This window comes from Monodon monoceros, unplaced genomic scaffold, assembly GCF_005190385.1.
Source record: "Monodon monoceros isolate NGI ecotype Baffin Bay Population unplaced genomic scaffold, NGI_Narwhal_1 Super_Scaffold_8, whole genome shotgun sequence".
In the NCBI taxonomy this organism is placed as follows: domain Eukaryota; kingdom Metazoa; phylum Chordata; class Mammalia; order Artiodactyla; family Monodontidae; genus Monodon; species Monodon monoceros.
The window spans coordinates 74,165,986-74,188,092 of NW_021703785.1; the positions used below are offsets into that span (position 1 = coordinate 74,165,986).

At 40.0% G+C, this 22,107-nt stretch overlaps 1 protein-coding gene across 5 annotated transcripts in view; it reads left to right on the forward strand.

Annotated features, from left to right (window-relative positions):
• XPO4 (exportin 4) overlaps positions 1 to 22,107 on the forward strand; it is a 110,507-nt gene that overhangs the window by 31,308 nt on the left and 57,092 nt on the right. For all 5 annotated transcript variants that reach the window (XM_029209885.1, XM_029209883.1, XM_029209884.1 and 2 more), the window contains 3 exons: positions 3,005 to 3,121; positions 3,831 to 3,984; positions 20,367 to 20,479. In XM_029209885.1, coding sequence (XP_029065718.1) covers positions 3,005 to 3,121; positions 3,831 to 3,984; positions 20,367 to 20,479 — 384 coding nt within the window. The remainder of the gene's footprint in view (positions 1 to 3,004; positions 3,122 to 3,830; positions 3,985 to 20,366; positions 20,480 to 22,107) is intronic.

A 22,107-nucleotide genomic window follows, 5' to 3' on the forward strand; every position in this document is an offset into this window, starting at 1 on the left:
CCTAACCACTGGGCCGCCAGGGATTTCCCTATAATTAATGTTTATGATGCTAATCTCAAATCCTTTCAGGGCTTCCAGGTTAAGGAGCAATTAAACTGTTTGGTTATCTTTTAATGATGAAAATATCTTACTGAATTTTAGTTCTTATAAAGCTGGTAATTTTAGGTGGGTCAAGGCCAGGACATTTGACTTCTGGCATTACCACAAACCATGCTGCATAATTTATTTTTATGTATTTCTTAAGTCTTTGAGTGGTAAATTTGGTAAGGAGACACTTGTTTTGGAAAATTTGTCCTTTTATTTCATAAGTGGAAAGTGGAAAAAGTAGAATACAAAACAGTACATTGGGTTAATAGTAATGGTATTGTAATAAATAATGTATAACTGCATTTCAAAATTGGAAAGCTGTAAACAAATATTACAGTAGTAACCTATGGATGGTTACTTTTGTAGGAAGAAGAAGTTATTTAAAAACAAAATGTTCTTATGTTCAACAAGCTAAGTCCACAATAAGAATGTGTTTTGTTCATACTTATGCACTAAGAACACACTTTCTTTTATGGGTGAATTTGTACTTCATTGTGAAGTTTGTAGTTGTGGTGGGATGTCTTTATTGCTACATCTCAAAAGCAGTCCCATCCCACCGAGGGCTCCTTGTTTGTCTGCTGAGGCTTTTACTTTTAAAAACTCTTCCTTTTCCTAAGTAGTAACCTCAAAAAGCTTGTCCCTTTTCACTGCTCCTGCCCTTTTCTGCGCTCACTGACCACAAACACGTGCTTGTAATCCTAGGAAGTGTTTATTTCACAGAAAAATAAAGCTTTATTGTGAGTACATGTTGGCTTCAATCATTAATTAGAGTCGTGTTACTAAAAATTTAAATATGGTCGTAGTCTAAAAATATGTTGTTTTGTGGTGAATATAGTTTGGCACTAAAAAACAATTTGTGGCTAAATTACTTGTGCAAAACTACTATAGATAATTTATTGGTAAGAACGATAAGTTTGTGTTTGATGGTGCTTCTGGGTTCTTTTCAGCTTGCATGTTTTTGTATAAGTTGTGCATGAATTCTGTTTTCAGTAGATTGATTATCTCACCTGAGATTCCAAAATTAGTTTCCTTTTTTTAGTAAGACGCATTTTCTTAAACATTTAGGTATCTGTTCATAGTGTCCTGTTCACTGAAGTCTTATTTAGAAAGGGTTGGAGAAGAGCAAAAAATATGGGGAAAGATTGTTTTCAGGATCATATGGTCTTGTAATCCATCATGGTAGATCCTTGTAAGTTAACTTTTCCTTTTGAATTTCATTAATTTGAATTTAATACTACCCACTTTCCCCACCAAAGCCTAGCTGTATTTAAAAACTGTTCATGGTTGATCCCAACGGTATTTAAATGTATCTGAACTTTTGATTGCTGGCACTTTGGTCATTAATCACCATTTTAAAAGAAAGCCATTTTTTAAAATACAATTTTGTTAACTAAAAAAATGAACGATTGTACTTGATGTGTTTCTAAGGTCTCTTTCAACTGTAAGATGAAGTATGTGATAAACTGTTTCTCTGTAAGAGGCTCTTTAATGCTTGGTTTCTTCCTCCTTGTGCCTGGGTCCATGCAAAGGCAGTTGAACTTACGCACTTTTCTTGAAAATTGGGTAAAAGGGGACATTGTAATGTTAAAACAGATGTATCAATATATTTTGAAGTACAATTACAGAGAGAGAGAGAGAGAGAGAGAGAGTGTGTGTGTGTGTGTGTTTAAGCTAATGGAGCTATAGTCAGAGGACTTACTGTTGAACACAGCCCTGTCTGTATACCCCCCGGATTCCCAAGGGTATTTGCACGTATTCTGTGTTGTTAGGGCTTCTTGGTGTGGAAAAGTCTGAGAAACTGCTTGAGTCTCTGGGCTAGTGTGCCATCATAATTGTTAATTATACATCATACTTACCCTAGTTAAGATTGAGGCAAATAGGAATTTAATTCTTTTTTACATTTTCTTAGAGGAAAGTTTTAGACATATACACAAATATACAGATATACTACAAATAGTCTGTTGGTCACCTATGTAACCATCATTCATCTTCAACAAATATCAACTCATGCTAATCTTTAGGAATTTAATTTTATGTATATTTGCTAAGATTTGCCAAGATAAGCATCTGTAAGGTCAAGGTACTGACATCAGAAGCATTTCTGAGCAAAGATGTTGCAGTTGGTGGGCGGGTAGGACCGTGCTCAGCTGTTGTATAAGCTGCATAAATAGTATCATCTTGACTTTAATCTTTCGGTTGTTCAGAGGTAGTGCGCATATTTCTCTGTAACCCTTGGAAACTTGCCAGAATAATTTGTATCGTCCCCATCATGGCACCTTGACTCTGAGTAGTCCATGAATAAAAGCAGCGAGTTGAGAGTAGACGCTTGTTGGATACAGCCATTGAGAAGGAAAATCGTCATTTTCAGTTTTAAAAACTTGGGAGTACTACGTGGTTAATGTTTTGGAGACCATAAAATCCGTTTCACTTTTCATCTATTTGGAAATACATTTTACAGACATCAGAACGTAGAGTCAGACAGACCTGGGTTCAAATCTCAGCTGGCCCGAATTACCTGCCCTTTGAATCTCACTTCTTTCAAATGTAAAATGGGGATAGGGATTGTTGTGTGAATTCAATGAAATGATATGTTAAATACTGATCATCTTAAAATATCATTTACACTCTGTAGTTGAGTACTAGTAGGAGTACTCAGGAGTGTGTCCTGAGTTCAGGTCTCAGATACGTTTGTGTAACTGGAGTGAGGAGGAATACTAAACAGTCCCAAGGCCACTGGGAAAGGAGAGCTAATCTTTATCTTGTCATATCTGACTTTCTGGCTGGTAGGTATAAGATCTCAAGATACCATGGAAGATCTAAAGATAAAAATGTTTCATTATGTTTGAACAAATATTGTATTGAAACAAAGCATCGGGAAAATAATGCCTCACAATGATTTGTTATCAAACAATTACAGCAAACTCTGGCCTGTTCTATTCTAACTGCACTATTGAGTGAATTCTCAAGTTCAAGTAAAACTAGCAACATTGGACTGAGTATGGAGTTCCACGGCAACTGCAAAAGAGTTTTTCAGGTACTGGTATTTTTGTTCTTGTGTTTTAATTATTAGATCACTCACTTTTCACTCAATTTGTTGCTAGTGGAGTGAGGACATTGCTTTTATCTAGTTGAACAATAGCCTATACTTGAAGGTTTGCGTCGTGATTTCATAGGATATAGTAAAGCGATAGGTTTGGTGAACATAGTTGACGGTTTAAGATTATTTGTTTAATTCTAGTCTTAAAAAGGAAATGCTACTATTAAGACCCTTAGCTTATTAATTTTGTTCCTATTGTGTTTAGATAGAACTAATTCAATTGGTGGGACTCCGCTGGCCTTAAAAATAGGCCTGGCTATATGCCAGAGAGGGCTGTGTATTTCAGTGTTATTGCAGATGGTGTGGGCTCTTTGTTTCGTGTGTATTGTTTGGCTCTGAAGTAAAGTTGTGTGAAGGCACTGGTTTCAATCCGAGGGCTCCCACTGAAGCTGCTGAGCCCTCAGCTCTGTCGTGGCCGTCAAGACCTGCTTCTCTAGGGAGTGGCATTTATGTGACGGTAAATGTATTCAGACCGGCATCACTGTAGCATATAAGCAGGCCTAAAAATGGAAGATGTCCTTGAAGAAGCGATGTTTTCCGTTGGAAACTTTAAGGTTTTTATTTGTTTGTTTTGTTTTATGGTTCTAAAAGGGAACATATCTTGAATAAGCTTTAGATACAAAAACGTGTGGTTAATTTACTGCAGGAAGAAGACCTCCGTCAGATCTTCCTGCTGACGGTGGAAGTCCTGCAGGAATTCAGCAGGCGGGAGCACCTCAGCGCCCAGATGTCATCTGTGTTCCAGCGCTACCTGGCCCTCGCCAACCAAGTCCTGAGCTGGAACTTCCTTCCTCCAAACTATATCCTTTCAACAACCGAACGGTTTATGTGTGGTCACTTTCATAGATTGAATTAATTATGGCTAAAATTACTTTATCTCTGCAGATTTATGAAACATGCTTTTTGAAAGAAAATAAGAATCTTTTAGAAATGGAATTTTACTTTATTTTATAATACCACAATGCAGTAGAGTACTTAGAAAATTTTCAATTTCATTCATAACTTTGTAGAAGAGGGTTGAATAAGTGGAAACATTTGGTGGGTCATTGGGCTGTTGCTAACTAAGGGATAGGAGTATGCCTTAGGAAGGGAAGGGAAAGAGGTGGGAAGTGCATTTTACCAAGAAACGGAATCATTTTCTCCTGTAACATGTAAATTCCATTCAGATTTTGACTGACTTTCCTTAAGGCGGGTTTGGAGTTCTCTATTTGATCTTTGTGGATTACAGTTGCTCAAGTGTAGATAATAAGGTAGTAACATGTTTACCCTTTGGAGAGTGTTCCCAGTATAAAAATAGGAAAATTCCATTTCTAGCAGGTTATCTATTAGGAATACAAATTAAGTTTAAATAGGTTATATTATTGATACAAAGTGTCTCCTTTTTTATCATTTACTAAAGTGGAGAAATTTGTGTTAGAAATGGAATTCTAGTTCAGAGTTTATGATTTGCTTTTCTAGAAATGGAATTCTAGTTCAGAGTTTATGATTTGCTTTTCTAGAACATCGCTACCTTGATAGATTAAAAGCAGTAATGTACGGTGGGCTGCCCGTATGTATCATAGTTGAGTCACACAGATCCAGGCTCAAGGTTCAGCCAATCTCAGGCAGGTTACTTAACGTCTCTGAGTCTCAGTTTCTCCAAATGTAAAATGAGGATATGGATTGTTGAGTGAATTGAAGGAAACAATACATTTAAAATACACTCAGGAGTTAGCTCCTGTTCATTGAGCTCTTGGTAGCCTCCTTGAAGCCTCCTCCTCAGCTTGCTGTGCTGTGCTCTTTCTTCTCGATCTGGTATACTGCTTATGGTATAGGAAATTACAGGGAGTTTACTTTAACCTGTTCTAGGTATTGTTAATAGGAGGACGGCGGTGGGGGTCTATTTAGGAGAAAAGGGCAGATGACAAGCAAACAGGACATAGACATCCAGCCACTTGAGAGACGAGGATGAGCCGGGAGCCCTGCACTCACCGACACATATCTGAGCTAATTACCTGGGCTGTAAACTGTGAGGTTTAAAAGGGAGCAGGGGCGGGGTGTAACTCTTTCTTCTGTTTTCAAGCTAATACATTCATGTAATAGAAAATGAGTTGTAAGATGCCATGTAGGGTGCTAGGTCTCTGACGGGAGCCCCGAGTTCTCAGTTCTTTCTCAGAGGCGGTCGTGGTGAGTGGCTGCCTTGCAGGGCAGAGCTCACAGGGAGGCTAGTCATGCCCCCTTCTACCCTAGTCGCTAATCCTCCTTCTGCTAATAGTCAATTTTATATCTTCACTATATTCCTTTTGGCTGTTAAGAGGCACATATTTTCTTAGGTTTGCTTTTAAAAAATTTTCCCCTTTGTGTTTTGCTATCTAATTTTTGCTCTAGTTTTTGTTAGGGAAAAAAAAAGAAAGATGTTGAAAAACTTTGAGACAGATTTAAAAAGTAACAGGCCATATGGAGCTATCAAAACATTAATTATATATGGGAAAATCAAGGAAAGTTACACTGCATATATTGTAGCCAATTTTAAAGTCTCTGTTTTAGGGGAAAATTCAGTTGGCTGAAAAGTGACTGTTTTGTAAAGGGAAACAGTGCTCTGGGAGTTTGGAAACAAAGTTTGTCTAAAGATACACACATAAAATATTTTTATAAAGCATGTAGATAGAGCTTTGGAAAACTTGTCATCTAAAAATGATAGGCAGGACTACAGTGTTGCTGAAGGAAAGAATTCATCATAGATCTTGCTCTTCATGTACAATGTTCTGTTTCATGGCTTACGAGTGAGCTTCTTTGTGCCTATACGTGTTCCTACAGCAGCCATTTGTTGGGTAACAGCTACAGTTAAGCATTCCTTCCTTTAAGTGGATTAGCTTAAGTGTGGGACAAGAATATGGCAATGGAATTAAACGAAGCTGCGTTGTCAGTGCTAATTAAGAAAACTAGTTTCAAGGAACCCAATTCTGCCATAATTTCTAATTTTGGCGGTTACTTGCAGATCTGCTGTTCAATAAGCTGGGAAGGAGTTGAATAATTATTTAGTTTTTTAAATTAATTAATTAATTAATTTTTGGCTGCGTTGGGTCTCCGTTGCTGCGCGCAGCTTTCTCTAGTTGCAGCGAGCGGGGGCTACTCTCCGTTGTGGTGCACGGGCTTCTCATTGTCGTGGCTCCTCTTATTGCAGAGCACCGACTCTAGGCGCGCGGGCTTCAGTAGTTGTGGCATGCGGGCTCAGTAGTTGTAGCTTGCGGGCTCTAGAACGCAGGCTCATTAGTTGTGGCGTATGGGCTTAGTTGCTCCGTGGTATGTGGGTTCTTCCTGGACCAGGGATCGAACCCTTGTCCCCTGAAGTGGCAGGTGGATTCTTAACCACTGCACCACCAGGGAAGTCCCAATTATTTAGTTTTATACCTTGAAAAAGGTCTAATGATCATATTTAACTTAATTAATATATTGAGTTGATGTCTTTTTAAAATACGATTTGTCTTTTAGGATAGACAGAATAGCAAGTAGACCTTGTAAAAAATACGTTGTGTGCTTTGGATCACATCTATTTGATCATTTAGAATGGTGTGTTAAATGAGTCTGTGTTAAATTACCAGTATCAGTTCCTATTCATAATTTTTGTAATCTGCTATCTTTTTTGTATCTTTTTATTTTGAAGTAATTTTAAGCATGCAGGAAATACTACAAGGGTAGTTGAGAGAATTGCCGTATGCCCTTTACCAAGATTCACCTGCTGTTAACATTTTGTCCCATTTCTTACTCTTCCTGTCTCTGTCTCTCATTACACACACACACACACACACACACACACACACGTGTACGTGCGTTTGTATGACAGTATGTGTATATTTAAACACAGTTCTTCTGAATCATTTGAGAGCACTTGCAGACATTATACCCATATACCTCTGAGTACTTCACTGTTTGTTTTCTTGTGATCAAGAATTTTCAAATTGCACTGCGGTTCTTATAGGAGAATGTCTTACAAAACTCTAGTATGATTTTCAAAACCAAGAATTTAATGTTGACACATTGTTATTATCTAATCTGCAGCCCATATTCAAATTTTGTCAGTTGTCTCACTAATACCTTTTGTAACTGTTTTCAGTACTTTGTATTTAGTTGTCCGAAGTCATCTTTGATCTGGAAAGCTCCTCAGCTTTTCTTTGTCTTTCATGAATTTGACATATTTGATGTGTATAGATCAATTACTTTAAAAAAATACCCCTCAGTTTGGGTCTGTTGGATGTTCCCTCCTGATAGTTTTGGGTTATTCATTTTCGTAGGACTACTGAGTAGTGGTTCCTTTATGTCAGGAGGAGTGTGATCCAGTTTGTCCCATTTGCGGGGAGCGGGGGGGTTTCTCTTTGATCTTTTGGTTAAGGTGGTGTGTGCCAGGTTTTTCCATTGTAAAGTTGCTGTTCCTTTTTGTAATTAATAAATGATTTGTGGTGTTATACTTTATATAAATACCCTGTTCCTCCTAAAATTTCAACCATTAGTTCTAGCATCCCTTGGTACTCCTGGCCTGAAACAGTTGGTGCGGTCGTTGCACATTGGTGATTTTTCTGATCCCATCATCTCCTTTTGTGCTTATTTGCAGCTTTCTGCCATAAAGAAGAGGTTTCCTTTCTTCACTGATTTATTCATTTATACCAGTATTGACTCAGGGATTCTTCTTCTTCAGAATGGGTTGTAGTCTGTTGCTGTCATTGTGTATTTTGCTGCCCACGTTGTGCCAGGTCTGGCCCTTGTCACCTGACTTCTGTGTCCTTTTGGTTTGTCCCACTGTTCTAAGTTTTAACTGAAACAACCTGGGTTTAAATTTTTAGGAATGAATGACTTATTTTAGATGTTCTATGAAGAGTTCACTCTAATTATTTAAAAGTTTTCTTTTAAATGTTAAGAAATTTAAACACTGAGCTCCCTTAAACAAAATACCTGCACGGACCCACTTTGTCTGTGCCTGTGCTCAGGTAGTGTCCGTTGCAGTGATAATTGGTTATTTTCTAGAACAGCTTTATTGAGATGTATTTCACATACCAAACCATCTGCCCATTTAAAGGATACAATTCAGTGGTTCTTTGTGCGATCATAGACTTGTACAGCACGACTGTCGTTAACATTAGAACATTTTCATCACCCCAGAAAAGAAGCCCTTGTATCTGTTAGTGTTCATTCCCTGTTTCCCCCAAATTCACCAGCCCGTGGCACTCACTCGTCTCCTGTCTCTATGCTGGACATTTCATATAAACCGAGTCATATAATATATGGTCTTTTGTGACTGGCTTTCATTTAGCCTGATGTTTTCAGGATTCATTCATATTGTAGCATGCATTAGCACTTCATTCCTTTTTATTGCCACATAATATTCTGTTGTAAGGATATGCCATATTTTTATTTATTCATTGATTAGTTGATTGACAGTTGGATTGTTTCAACTTTTTGGCTATTATGAATAATGCTGCTATGAACATTCCTGTGTAGTACAAGTTTTTGTGTGGACTTAATATTTTCATTCCTCTTGGGTATACCTAGGAGTGGAATTGCTGGATCGTAAGGAAACTCATTGTTTAACCTTTTGAGGAACTGCCAAGCTGTTTTCCAAGGTGGCTGTACCATTTTACAGTCCCAGTAGCATTATATGAGGGTTCCAATTTCTCCACATCCTGGTCAACACTTGTTATCTGTTTTTTGTTTATAACTGTCTTATTTCGTATGGAGTGGTATCTCATTGTGATTTTGATTTGCATTACCCTCGTGGTTAATGTATCAAACATCTTTTTTGTGGTCGTGGGCCATTCGTGTATCTTCTTTGAAGAAATGTTTATTCATATCCTTTGTCCATTTTTAAATTGGGTTATTTGTCTCTTTAAAATTGAGTTGTAACAATTTTTTATATCTTCGGATAAAAGTCCCTTAGCAGATAAATGATTTTCAAATATGTCCTCCCTTTCTGTGAGTTGTATTTTTACCTTGTTTTTTTTAAACATTTATTTATTTATTCATTCATTCATTCATTCATTTATGGATGGCTGCATTGGGTCTTCGTTGCGATGTGCAGGCTTCTCATTGCAGTAGCTTCTCTTGTTGCGGAGCATGGGCTCCAGGTGCCAGGCTTTAGTAGTTGCGGCACGCCGGCTCAGTAGTTGTGGCTCACGGGCTCTAGAGCGCAGGCTCGGTGGTTGTGGTGCACGGACTTAGTTGCTCTGCGGCATGTGGGATCTTCCCGGACCAGGGCTCGAACCCGTGTCCCCTTCATTGGCAGGTGGATTCTTAACCACTGCGCCACCAGGGAAGTCCCTGTTTTTACTTTTTTATGGTGAACTTTGAAGCACAGAAAGTTTTAATTTTTATGATATTTAATTTATGTCTTTTTTTTCTCTTGTCCTGTCTCAGAAACCATTGCCTGATCCAAGGCCATGAAGACTTATGCCAGTGTTCTTTTCTAAGACTGACTTCTTACATATAGGCTCTTATATTGAGGTCTTTGATCCATTTTGAGTTAATTTCTGTATATCATGAGAAATAATGATGCAACTTGATTCTGTTGCATGTGGATATCCAGTTATCCTAGCAGATCACTGACGGTTGATGAGAAGGAGGAAGAGTCTGCTGGAGTAGGAAGCACTGGAGAGAGAGTGGTGGTGGGCGGTGACTGACTGCAACTTCGTTGCCCTAACGTCATTTGTGGGTTATTCGTCTTTTTAAGATTTACGAGTTGTGGGACTTCCCTGGTGGTTTAGTGGTTAAGACTTTGCCTTCCAGTGTAGGGGATGCGGGTTTGACCCCTGGTAGGGGAGCTAAGATCCCACGTGCCTTGCAGCCAAAAAACCAAAACATAAAACAGAAGCAATGTTGTAACAAATTCAATAAAGACTTTAAAAATGGTCCACATCAGGGGCTTCCCTGGTGGCACAGTGGTTAAGAATTCACCTGCCAGTGCAGGGGACACGGGTTCAAGCCCTGGTCCGGGAAGATCCCACATGCTGCAAAGCTACTAAGCTTGTGGACCACAACTACTGAGCCTGCACTCTAGAGCCCGTGAGCCACAACTACTGAGCCCACACGCCTAGGGCCTGTGCTCTGCAGCAAGAGAAGCCACCGCAACGAGAAGCCTGCGCACTGCAACGAAGAGTAGCCCCCGCTCACCTCCACTAGAGAAAGCCTGTGCACGGCAACGAGGACCCAATGCAGCCAAAAACAAATAAATAAAATAAAAAATTTTTAAATAAATAAATAAAAATGGTCCACATCAAAAAAATCTTTAAAAAGAAAAGATTTATGGGTTGTAAGAGTTCTTTGTGAACTCTGAATATATAACACAAATTCTTTAGTGGATGTATGATTTTCACATATTTTCTCCCATTCGGTGGGTTGTCTTCTTTCTTGATGATGTCCTTTGAGACATAGAAATTTTTAATTTTGTTGATGTCCGATTTATCTGTTTTTTCTTTTGTTGCTTTTGATACATTTAAGATGGCTTTGCATAATCCAAGGTCACAAAGATTTTTTAAAATAGACTTTTGTTTTTTAGAGCAGTTTTCGGTTCATAGCACTCTTGAGCGGGAGGTACGGAAAGTTCCCATGTGCCCTTTCCCCAACACGTGCATGGTCTTCCGTCATCACCACCCTACCAGAGGGGGGCTTTTTTTAATAATGGAAGAACCTGTATTGACACATCATTGTCCCCAAAGTCCGTAGTTTACATTAGGGGTCATTCTTGGTGTTCTGTAGGTTTGGACAAATGTACAATGACATGTATCCACGTTGCTGTCTCACATAGAGTAGTTTCACTGCCCTGCAAGTCCTTTGTGATCCACCTGTTCACCCCTTCCTCTCCCCGTACGCTAGGGACCCGCTGATCTGTTCACTGTCTCCACAGTTGTGCCTTTTCCAGAACGCCATATGGTTGGGATCATACAGTGTGTAGCCTTTTCAGATGGGCTTTCCCCGAGTCACATGCAATTAAGGTTCCTCCATGCTCCTCCATGACTGATAGCTGATTTCTTTATATCGCTGATTAATATTCCACTGTCTGGATGACAGTGGACTCAGCCATTCCACCAATGAAGGACAGACAGCTTGGTTGCTTCCAAGTTTTGGCAGTTATGAATAAACATGTGTGTGCAGGTTTTTGTGTGGATATAAAATTTCAGCTCCTTTTGGTAAATTCCAAGGAGTGCAACTGCTGGATTGTTTGGTGTGTGGGGGGGTATGTTTAGTAACAAACTGCTAAACTGTCTTCCGAAGTGGCTGCACCATTTTGTGTTCCCACTGACAGTGAGGGAGCGTTCCTGCTGCTCTACACCCTCAGCAGCGTTTGGTGTTCTCAGTGTTCTGGATTTGGACCTTTCTCGTAGGGGTGGAGTGGTATCTCATTGTTTTGCTTTGCATTTCCCTAAAGACCATGTGATGTTGAACATCCTTTCATGTGCTTATTTGACACCTGTATGTCTTCTTTGGTGAGGTGTCTGTTAAGGACCTGGGTCCACTTTTAACCAGATGGTTTGTCTTCTTATTGTTAAATTTTAAGAGTTCTTTTTATATGTTGGATAATAGTCTTTTATCAGAGATGTCTTTTGTAAATATTTCCTCCCAGTCTGTGGCTTATTGTCTTATTCTCTTGACAGTGTCTTTCACAGAGCAGAGGTGTTTAATTTTAGTGAAGTCCAGCTTATCAATTCTTTCTTTCATGGATCATGCCTTGTTATTTTGCTAAAAAGTCATTGCCAAACCCAAGGTCATCTAGATTTTCTCCTATGTTATCTTTTAGGAATTTTACAGGTTTTTGTTTTTGTTTTTGTTTTTGTTTTTTTGACCACGCTGTGTGTCATGTAGGATCTTAGTTCCCCGACCAGGGGTCAAACCTGCACCCCCTGCATTGGAAGCATGGAGTTGTAACCACTGGACTGCCTTACAGTTACACATTTTACATTTAGGTCTATGATCCAGTTTGAATTGATTTTTGTGAAAGGCGTAAGGTCTATCTGTATCTTGATTCTTTTTTTTTTTTTTTTGTATGTGGATGTCCAGTAATTAAGTACCATTTGTTGAAGACTTTTTTTGGCTCCATTGCAGTTTACTACTTTGTTAAAGATCATTTGACTTCATGTATGTAGGTCTGTTTCTGGTTTTTGTATTCTGTGCCGTTGATCTATTTATTCTTTCTCCAATACCATACTGTCTCGGTTATTGTAGATTTAGTAAGTTGAGTTGTGTCAGTTCTCTGACTTTGTTCTTGTCCTTAAGGTCACAAAGATTTAGTCCTATATTTTCTTCTAAGAGTTTTATGTAGGTCTGTCATACGGTAGGTCTGTGATCCAGTTTACGTTTTGTGGAGATATAAGGTATAACAGGATCCTGTTGTTCCTGCATCATTTGTTGAAAAAGGTATTTTTTTTTTCCAGTCGAATTGTTTTGGCCCCCTTGTATAAAATCACCTGGCTGTAAATGTAACAGTATTTCAAGATTATTTAGTCTTCTCTCTGTCTCTTTCATATCCATTTGAAGTTTAGGATCAGTTTATCAGTTTCTGCAAAAAAGGCAGCTGGGATTTTGATAGGGATTATGTTGAATCTGTAGATCAGTTTGAGGAGAACTGCCATGTTAACAAATGGCAAAATATTAAGTTTTCCAATGCATGAACATGGGATGTCTTTCCATTTTTTTAGATCTTTAGTTTCTTTCAACACTGTTTTATAGTTTTCAGAGTAGAAGTTTGAACTTCTTCTGTTAAATTTTTTCTGAGTATTTTATTTTTTAATTCAATTATAAATGGAGTTGATTTTACAGTTATTTTTGTGTTCATAATGGTGTATAGAAAAACAAATTTTTGTATATTGATCTTGTACCATGTAGCTTTGCTGAACTTATTTTTTAGTTCAAATAGTATTTTTTTGGATTTCCTGTGTATATGTCTTCTGCAAACCTTTTTTTTGGGGGGTGGGGGCAGTGCCATGCAGCATGCGGGATCTTAGTTCCCCCACCAGGGATGGAACCCGTGCTCCATGCGTTGGGAGCGTGGGGTCTTAACCACTGGACCGCCAGGGAAGTCCCTGCAAACCATTATTTTTCTTAAAGGATTATTACATGTAGGTTTTATACATGTAGAAGGTGATTTAGGAAAGCATCCTCCGCTCCAGGCCTGGTGCAAAGTCTATAGCTCCTGGGCTTTGGCAGGTGTTAAAATCATCTCCTGGCCCAGTGAGCTAATTGCTCTGGCCGTTCTGCCCTGGTCTTACTGTCTTGAAAGATCTGAGATGAAATCCACCTGCTTTTCATTCTGTTTTAGATTATTATTGTGTAAAGAAAGTACCCTAGTCCTAGGATCCTCTGTTATACCACCACCCCATTTACAAATGGGCGCTAGGATTCTGGGTGGTCTGGTCTCTACCTTTCTCTCCGAACTCTCTTTGTCCTCTTTCTGTTGGTGCTGCACTCACAGGCCAAGTTTCCTTCTGCCCTGGCACCTTTGCAGGTGAACTTTTCCCTTGCCTCCTAGTTGTGCCTCCGTCATTCACTCCAGACCAGGTCAGGTGTCTTTTGATGTGGCTTTTTTTTTTTTTTAATTTACATTTTTGGCTGTGTTGGGTCTTTGTTGCTGCGTGTGGGCTTTCTGTAGTTGGCGGTGAGCAGGGGCTACTCTTGGTTGTGGTGCACGGGCTTCTCATTGCGGTGGCTTCTCTTGTTGTGGAGCATGGGCTGTAGGCGCGTGGGCTCAGTAGTTGTAGCTTGCAGACTCTAGAGCGCAGGCTCAGTAGTTGTGGCGCACGGACCCAGTTGCTCCGCGGCATGTGGGATCTTCCCGGACCAGGGCTCGAACCCATGTCCCCTGCATTGGCAGGCGGATTCTTAACCACTGCACCACCAGGGAAGCCCCTGCTGCAGCTCCTGATATGCATGTTATACACAATTCTCTCCCATTTGGCCCACTTGTCCATTGTAATTTTCCTTTTGTTAGCCTGCTGGAGCAGTACCTGTTTACTGCTTGTCTGGAGGCTCAGGAAAGCACAGGCCGTGTTTTGTCCACTGTGTTGTCCACACTGTGCAGTATCTAGCATGTAGTAACAGATGCCTAACAAATAGATATGTTTTAGTTATTGAGACAAGGTGATTCAGAAGTAGTCTCTCAGTTCTTGGCTGTCTGTTCATGCTGCTCGTATTGTTTAGCCATTAGCTCACCTAGCGTCCATAAATGCTTCGGGGTTTTGGCAATGCTAATCATAAATGACAATATCGTTTTGTAATAAGAATGCTTGGCAGGTATGTTTGGTATGTTGGCTTCAGTAATAATTCTTTTTTTAGTTTGGTTACACTGCCTTTTATTGGTATTCTATTTTTGTGTATCTGATTTGGTTTTGGTAAAAATTTTTTCAACTCAAGCTCTTGGGGAAAGCTAACTAGATCATAAAATAGTAACGGGACACAGAAGCTTTCACCTAAATTAGGATTTCCAGTAAAGCCAACGTTACTATTTGGAGGCAAGGCTTTGGAAAACATTCAGGTGAGGTCAGTTCTCCTTTATTTCAAAGGACTTTGGTTACTTGGACTAAGTGCTGTGTGAGACCGGGCTCAGTGGTTCTGTGCTGTGCCAGAAATAGCAGTTTTTGTTGTTAGAAAAGGTAGTAGTGACAGAGATTAAATATATAAGAAGAAAAGCTGGGCTTCCCCTTGCTTCTGAAATTTTGTTTTACTAATGAGGTGGGATAAAAAGAATATGGGGAAATTAAAGTATTCCTTTTGTAAAATGTCCATTGTTGCTACAAGATCTTCCTGTATTGTGAAGTTCTTATGAGAATAGGCAGTGGAGATTTTCAGACTTGCCATGTTTGCCTGAGGGTAATTTGTAGCTGTTGTGCGCCTCTTTCGTTGTTTTACTGTCGGTCACCACCACAAGATGATCCCCATACAGAAGGTGTTCATAGATGGACTAGACCTCATTTGCATGTGGAAGGCCTGGTGTGTTTCAGAGGTGACCACCCCCCTTCTGTTAAGAGCATGCACTTACAGGTCACACTGTGTGGTTGAGACAGAAGACTTTGTGGGTTTATCCAGTGGCAGTCGTGGCCGCTGCGGCTGAGCTCTGTCCCCCTGGCTCCTCAGGTGTGTGTGGTGCTGGCCGGCGTGTCCAGGGCAGGGCAGGTGCTGCGTGTCTGTGCCTCTGGTTTCTCAGGAGCGGGTGAGCTTCCCCAGCAGAGAGCTTTAGAGCTCGGTAGGATGGCCGTGGGAGAAGGGCCAGGAGACGGAGAGTTAATTCTTCAGTGTGTGTGCGAGGTTGAGTTGACTTCCAGCTGTGACCGATTTCCAGGGGACTGAGAGCACAGAGCTCAGAAGACGGGCTGGGTTTTCGGACTTCAGAATTGCAGCCTTGCTCACAGACGGGCTTGTACGGTGTCCAGTGACAGGAGAGTCCTTGTATGGTAGCTCCTGGTTCTCGAAGTGGTGAAAACACGGCAAGGTGAAGTGATGTTGATGCGATGACAGATTTTTAAAAAGACATGGGATTATTAAAGGCTGAAAGCAGCTCTCTATGGCTGTCACGTGGGTTGAATTTTATTTGATCACAAAATGAATGATTCTGATACAAAATATAAATTACCTGAGTTTAGTATTTATTTTAGAAAAATATGTAAAGCCATAGCCCCAGAAAACTCTTGGTTTAAAATCTGATTTGAATTTTGGTAAATGATTGCTATTTAATGGTATCAATCTGGTGTGACTCTTACGTCTCCTAAAATCTAACAAGCATATAATAAATGATCAATTAGTAAATAATCACTTCATTGTCAGACTTCTCTTTTATTGGTAATATATTTGGATAAAAATAAAGCAATATAATGTTGATATTATGACATGGCTGTTGAAGTAGTTCTGTAAACTGAAACTTTTGCAACTTTTAAATAGGAACCTGCTGTTTTATTAAAACTGTTAGAGACTATTGCTTTGTATAACAATTTTTGGGGAAAAGTTATTTTTGGATATCAGGAAGAGAGAAACATGATTAACATTTGTATATGATAGTCTAGGCTTGGAGAGAATTACAGGTTATTAAACAAGAACTTGAAAAAAGTAAAGATTTTTGAGAAGGAATAAAGGAAGACGCAAAACTAGGAAAGAAGGAGGAAATACTGCTTGATTTAAATTTTAAATCATTTAAAAAAATATTGTCTTAAGAGGAGAAGTGATAGAATTTTAGTGATGGTCTTCTCCTTGTTGTTTTTAAAGTATTCTACATTAAGAATTATCTGGGGAGAAGTGGTATTTTGGGGTCACTTATACATAGATACAGAAATAGTTGGTAATACCAAATTAAAAGTTGAATTGAATGTGCAGAAACGGTCCAGATCTGCATGTGAAAGTCTGTTCACACTGTGATAAGCTTCTAACTAGCTTTTTAATTGAAAAGTAGTGCATGCGCCTTCTTAATAACAGTATTTCAGGCAACACAGAAGGGCCCTTATTCCCTCCTCTTTACAGGCAGCACCTTCAGCAGATTCACAGTCCAGTGTGCTGACTACAACATGTATTTCTTGTTGGAATAGCACTGTTCTTAAAAATTTGTTCCATTCATTACTGTTCTTTTTGCTGTTTTTATGTTAAGTTTGTATTAAAATGCTTTTGAAGATAATTACATGTTCTTTTCGTAGAGAGAGAGAGATTATTTATAACTAAGTCATACGGTTGTGTCTCACTGTACACACTGGAGCATGTGTTCATTCTTATTATGAACAACTGGTACCGGGTGGCAGTGCTAGGCTGGCTGGTAAAAGGGAAGGTGGGTTAGTCTGCAGTGCTGTAGGGTAACTCTTCAAAGAACAGTTAGTGTGGCCTCTTCGCCAGGAGCGCTACCAGTGAGCTTTCTTAATAGGAGGCAAATGTCATGCCAGAGGTAAAGATCCTTTCCAGGTCTGGAGTTAAAAATAAAACTCACATGGAACTTTAAAATAATTATTGGAGAAAAGTATTTTATGATTGTGTCAGATGTTAAAGTCTCAGATCTTCTTGTGCTGTGGGCAACATGTAAGGAATGACAATTCTAAAACCATGCTGGTCGTCAGCTTTTTAAGAACATTTGGCCATACAGACTGGGCATTGGGAATGGTGTGTTTAAAACAGGCCAAGATGAAGAGAAGCTAACATCAGGATTAAAAAAAATAAATAAAAGATTTGAGGATTATTTTGCACCTGATGTTTAGGTGAGCAATTGCATTTAATTCCATCTCATAGCTGGAAAAAAGGCTTCTCTCAAACTTACATCCTTCTGTTTCCTCTTGATATAAGTAACTGATATCTACAAGTATTTATGGAGTGTCCACATTTTGTAATTGAATGAAAGATAGCAAAGAGATCTTGGTCTAGGTCTCATTTCCTTTTGTAATATTTATTAATCTTTGACGTTAATCAACTCTCACGTGCTAAAGGACCTGGACAACCCCCTGTTGTTTTGTAACTGGCAGGCTTGGTCAGTTGCAGGGCTCTTCACTCGCTTGAAACGAGCTTTTCCACATTTCCAAGACTAGCAAAGTCCATAAACACCACTCTTTGCGTCCTCCCCCAGCGCCCCTCCTCTGTGTTGTGCCTCTGAGGGGCCTCCGCTGCTCCTCACCTGAGGGCTGCGTGCATTTGCTCTGCCCAGGTGGCTGTGCGAACGAGACCCAGGACAGGTGGCCTGACCGTTTCATTACGGTTCAGTGTGACTCTGTCTCACATCCCACCTAAGGTAAAAGTAAAATCATGACACCGTTAGTGAGCAGATAAAGTATTAAGACATTCTGTTATTTTCCTCATGGAAAGTGTTTAGTGATGATACACATATTTTGTTTGTTAGATTTGGGTGTCTGACACATAAAGTTTCTTACCATTTTAATGTCAGATTGCGACTCCTTAAAAAATGTAACTAGATTGTCATAATTTGTGCATCTTTGTTCAATGTAGAACTCAATATAAGTATTTAATAAATACTTTTCATTACTGAACAATTTATATACCAAAAAATTGCCTTTTAATTGAAAAAATAGGACATTGAAAATTAAGGGAATTAACCTGGAAAAGAAGTGGAATATTTTTTATGAAGTACAAAAACTTTATTGTCTTACTCTCAGGTGCTTTATTTCATGTGCTTGAGCCTCCTTGTTTTTTGGTTGTTTGTTTTTTTTTTTTTTGCAGTACACGGGCCTCTCACTGTTGTGGCCCCTTCCGTTGCGGAGCACAGGCTCCGGACGCGCAGGCTCAGCAGCCATGGCTCACGGGCCCAGCCGCTCCGCGGCATGTGGGATCCTCCCGAACCGGGGGACGAACCCGTGTCCCCTGCATCGGCAGGCGGATTCTCAACCACTGCGCTACCAGGGAAGCCCGAGCCTCCTTGTTTTATGCCCCAACTTTTACTGTGGAAAATTCCAAAGGTGCACAAAAATAGAATACAGCTTCACCAGCTGTAAGTTTTATTTCCTCTCTGCTCTTCCAGCCCCAGATTACTGTGAAGCACATCCCAGACATCAGATTTCACCCACCACCATTTCAGTTTGCTTCTCTAAAGGATAATCAAGCCCCCGTTTTTAGACAACACATGGAAAGACCTAGTGTTTAGCTGTTGTGTTCTCTTCTGGGTGAGAGCCCAGTACTAACAATCTCACACCAGCTAGGTGCCTCGCGAGAAGATGAAGTCGTTCTAGAAGCTACGGACACACCAGTGGCTCTGGGTCAGGAGGCCCCGCGCTGCTGCTGTTTCAGAGTCCGGCAGCTCCTTCCTTTTGGCCCCAGTTCTCCCTGCTCTCCACAAGGGGGCAGACAGAGGAAGAGAAAAGTGAGATTTAAACGAACCTGGTTTGAGTTTCACTTTTATTCAGCAATTAAGTGCAGTCACAGAACATTTCTGGAGTGATTGTTCAAAAACAAGCAATGGCTTCTTTTCTGAAAGAACTCTTGGTGCCCCTTCTTGCTCTTCAGACACAAAATAATATTAGTTATTTTAAAAGAGGGTTAAACAAAAATCTTTTAAAAAAATTTCCATAGCGTTGCCTTTAATTTTCTCTGTTAATGATTTGGGCTTTAATGAACATGTAGAATTTGAACTTATATCTAATTTTTGCACACCGTAGTTTGGATAACTTGTTGAAATTTCTCATTGGGTGATGAGAATGGTGTAGCTCAGGGATCCCCAACCTTTTTGGCACCGGGGACCGGTTTCATGGAAGACGGTTTTGCCACGGGCGGGGCGGGGGGCGTGTTTCAGGCGGTGATGCGAGCGATGGCGGGGTTGGGGGGTTGGGGGGGTAGCGGCAGATGAAGCTTCACGTGCTCGCCCGCCGCTCACCTTCTGCCGTGTGGCCCGTTTCCTAACAGGCCGCGGGGCCGATGCTGGACCTCGGCTCGGGGGTTGCGGACCCCTGGTCTAGTTGGGCATTTGATGAGTGTGGAAGGGGCGTAACGCTGTCTGTGCCCAGACAGGTTTCTCCTTTCCTGAAACCTCAGTTACGTGTCTGTGTCCCTGAATGAGTTATGTTCACAAACACCTGCAGGTGTATTTTATGGTTACTCTCTGTGTGGTAAAGACGGTGTTCTGTTTGAAGCAGCTTGACAGTGAACACCTGAACATCATAAGCGTTGCTTTTTAGCCTGGGATAGAGTTTTATGTAAAGTGATAATTGTCTTTGTGTGGAGTTGGATGATCTGATGTTTGGAAGTTCTTCTTCGGTAGGATGTCTATTTGCTCCTCCTGTTCTCTTTTTGTTTCCCAGTAAGTGTATTTCTTTTGGGAAAATGCTATTTTTCCAAGCAGACTGTATGAAACTCACATTCTGTATAAGTGGTTTTAGCTGCTGTAAGATATTGGGGGACGTGATGGGATCAACATGTAGAAATTGGTTCTTTTCTTGCATGTGTTTTGGCATCTGTTTTGCGTTAGTGTTTCTCCTCCTGTTGCCACCACTCAGATCACCTGTGCTCAGACTTTATGTACCCCTGCAGCATGATATATAATTATGATGAAACTGTTATCTACATTCCTCTAGCATTCTTTTTTTCAGCACTTAATGCCTTTTATTCCTTAGCTTCAGGCGTGAATTATGTAGCATATGTGAAGAGGCTTAAACTGTTCCCATTACATTCTTTCTGGATGGCTCCGTTATATTTAGGATATACTTACATTTTAGACAAAGTCGGAATGTTATTGTGGTTGACCTTGACCCCAGCTAACTGGGAAGACATTATATAGCCATGTTTGAGTCCTCGCAAAATGTGCTCCTGAAGCCCACGGAGTCCTGGCGGGAGGCCCTTCTGGACAGCAGGGTCATGGAGCTTTTCTTTACCGTAAGTCCTGCTCTCCCTCGCCACAGGGAAGCCACAGAAAAGTGACACGGGAAGAATGCGTGCTTTTGTATCTTTTTTAAGTATATCAAGACAGATTGCTTTTCTCCTCCAAAGCCTTCTCTCCTGATCAGTATATTTGCTTAAACAAAGATTATATAGAAATGTTTTTGCTGGTTTATTAAAATGTTATATAATTATGAAGGGTTTAACGTCGTAGAGCTCAAGCTTTTTGGTCTCAGGGCCTCTTTACGCTCTTAAAAATCATCGAGGACCCCGAAGGGCTTTTGTTTATGTGGGTTATAGCTATTAGTGTTTACCATGTTAAAAAATTCAAACTGAGAACTTTAAAAAATATTTATTAATTCACTTAAAAATAGCAATACCAAACCACTACATGTTAACGTAAATAACATTTCAGTGAACAAATAGCTATGTTATTTAAAACAAGCAGACAGAAAGTTTAGTGAGAAGAGTGGCATTGTTGACATTTTTGCAGACCTCTCCAATGTCTGGTGTCACAGAAGACAGCCAGGCCCTCTCATGTGCTGCTGCGTTCGCTCAGTTGCAGTGTTCTACAGTCACGTAGAACGTGGGTGTGTGACGGTAGGAATGGAAAAGGCAAACACTGCCTCAGTGGTGTTATGAGAGTAGTTTTGACCTTACAGACAACCTGACAGGGTGTCAGGAAGCTTTGGGGACCCCTGGGCCGCACTTTGAGAAGCGCTGTTCTAGAGCAGTACACTTTTGTGTACTGATTAGCAGCCATGGGTTCAGTTAGAGTGACTGAATAACAGTTTATTTCAGCTGTAACTTTCAGTAGTCCTGTATTGTTTACTAAACACCAGGAAGTTAGGAATGTGCTCCCGTGTTTGCCCAAGAGGGCCCCCCAATGTAATAGTCAAAAGCTGGAGAAAATATGGAAAATACGTGTGTGTGTAGTATGTGTGTGTGTGTTTTGGATACAGGTTTGCAGATGTAGGGCAAGCATGCAAGTTAGTTAGGTATAATGACTGGGGCAAAAGTCCAAATAAAGACCAATTAAAAAGAAAAAAGAAAGCTATTTTGCTAAATCCCAACCATTAATTATAGTTTACCTTTTCATGTGTTTTAAAGGTACTATTCACGAGCCTTACAAATTTCACCCCTAGGTGTACATAAAAATATTTTTCTATAGAAATGTTCAGACTATTACCTTGCATTTTCTTCTTTAAATCCGAGAAATGATGGCTAAAAACGTTATCAGTATCAAAGATAATTGTAACTACATTTTAACATTCTGTTGCCTGCCTCTGGCAGAAATTGTTTTGATGTGTATCCAAGTTCAGTTCTCTGTGTTATTCATTTGACTGAAATTGGATCCCGTTCCAGCAGTTTTTGAAAAGGTGAAAAACTTGCTGGCAGTGCTGGAAACAGCTCCCCTGTCTGAACAGCTGTCTGGACGCAGTAGACAGCTGCTCCTGTCAGCTGGGAGCCTCCACATGCAGATAACTTCTGCATCTGAAAGTTAACCCCTTTCACCTTGTGATTTTAACAGTTTTGTGTTTGTGGCCTATTACTTTCATGTATGCACTTTATGAACAATTTTAATTTTGTTATTTGTTAGAAAAATGTCAGTGACTAATCTTTTT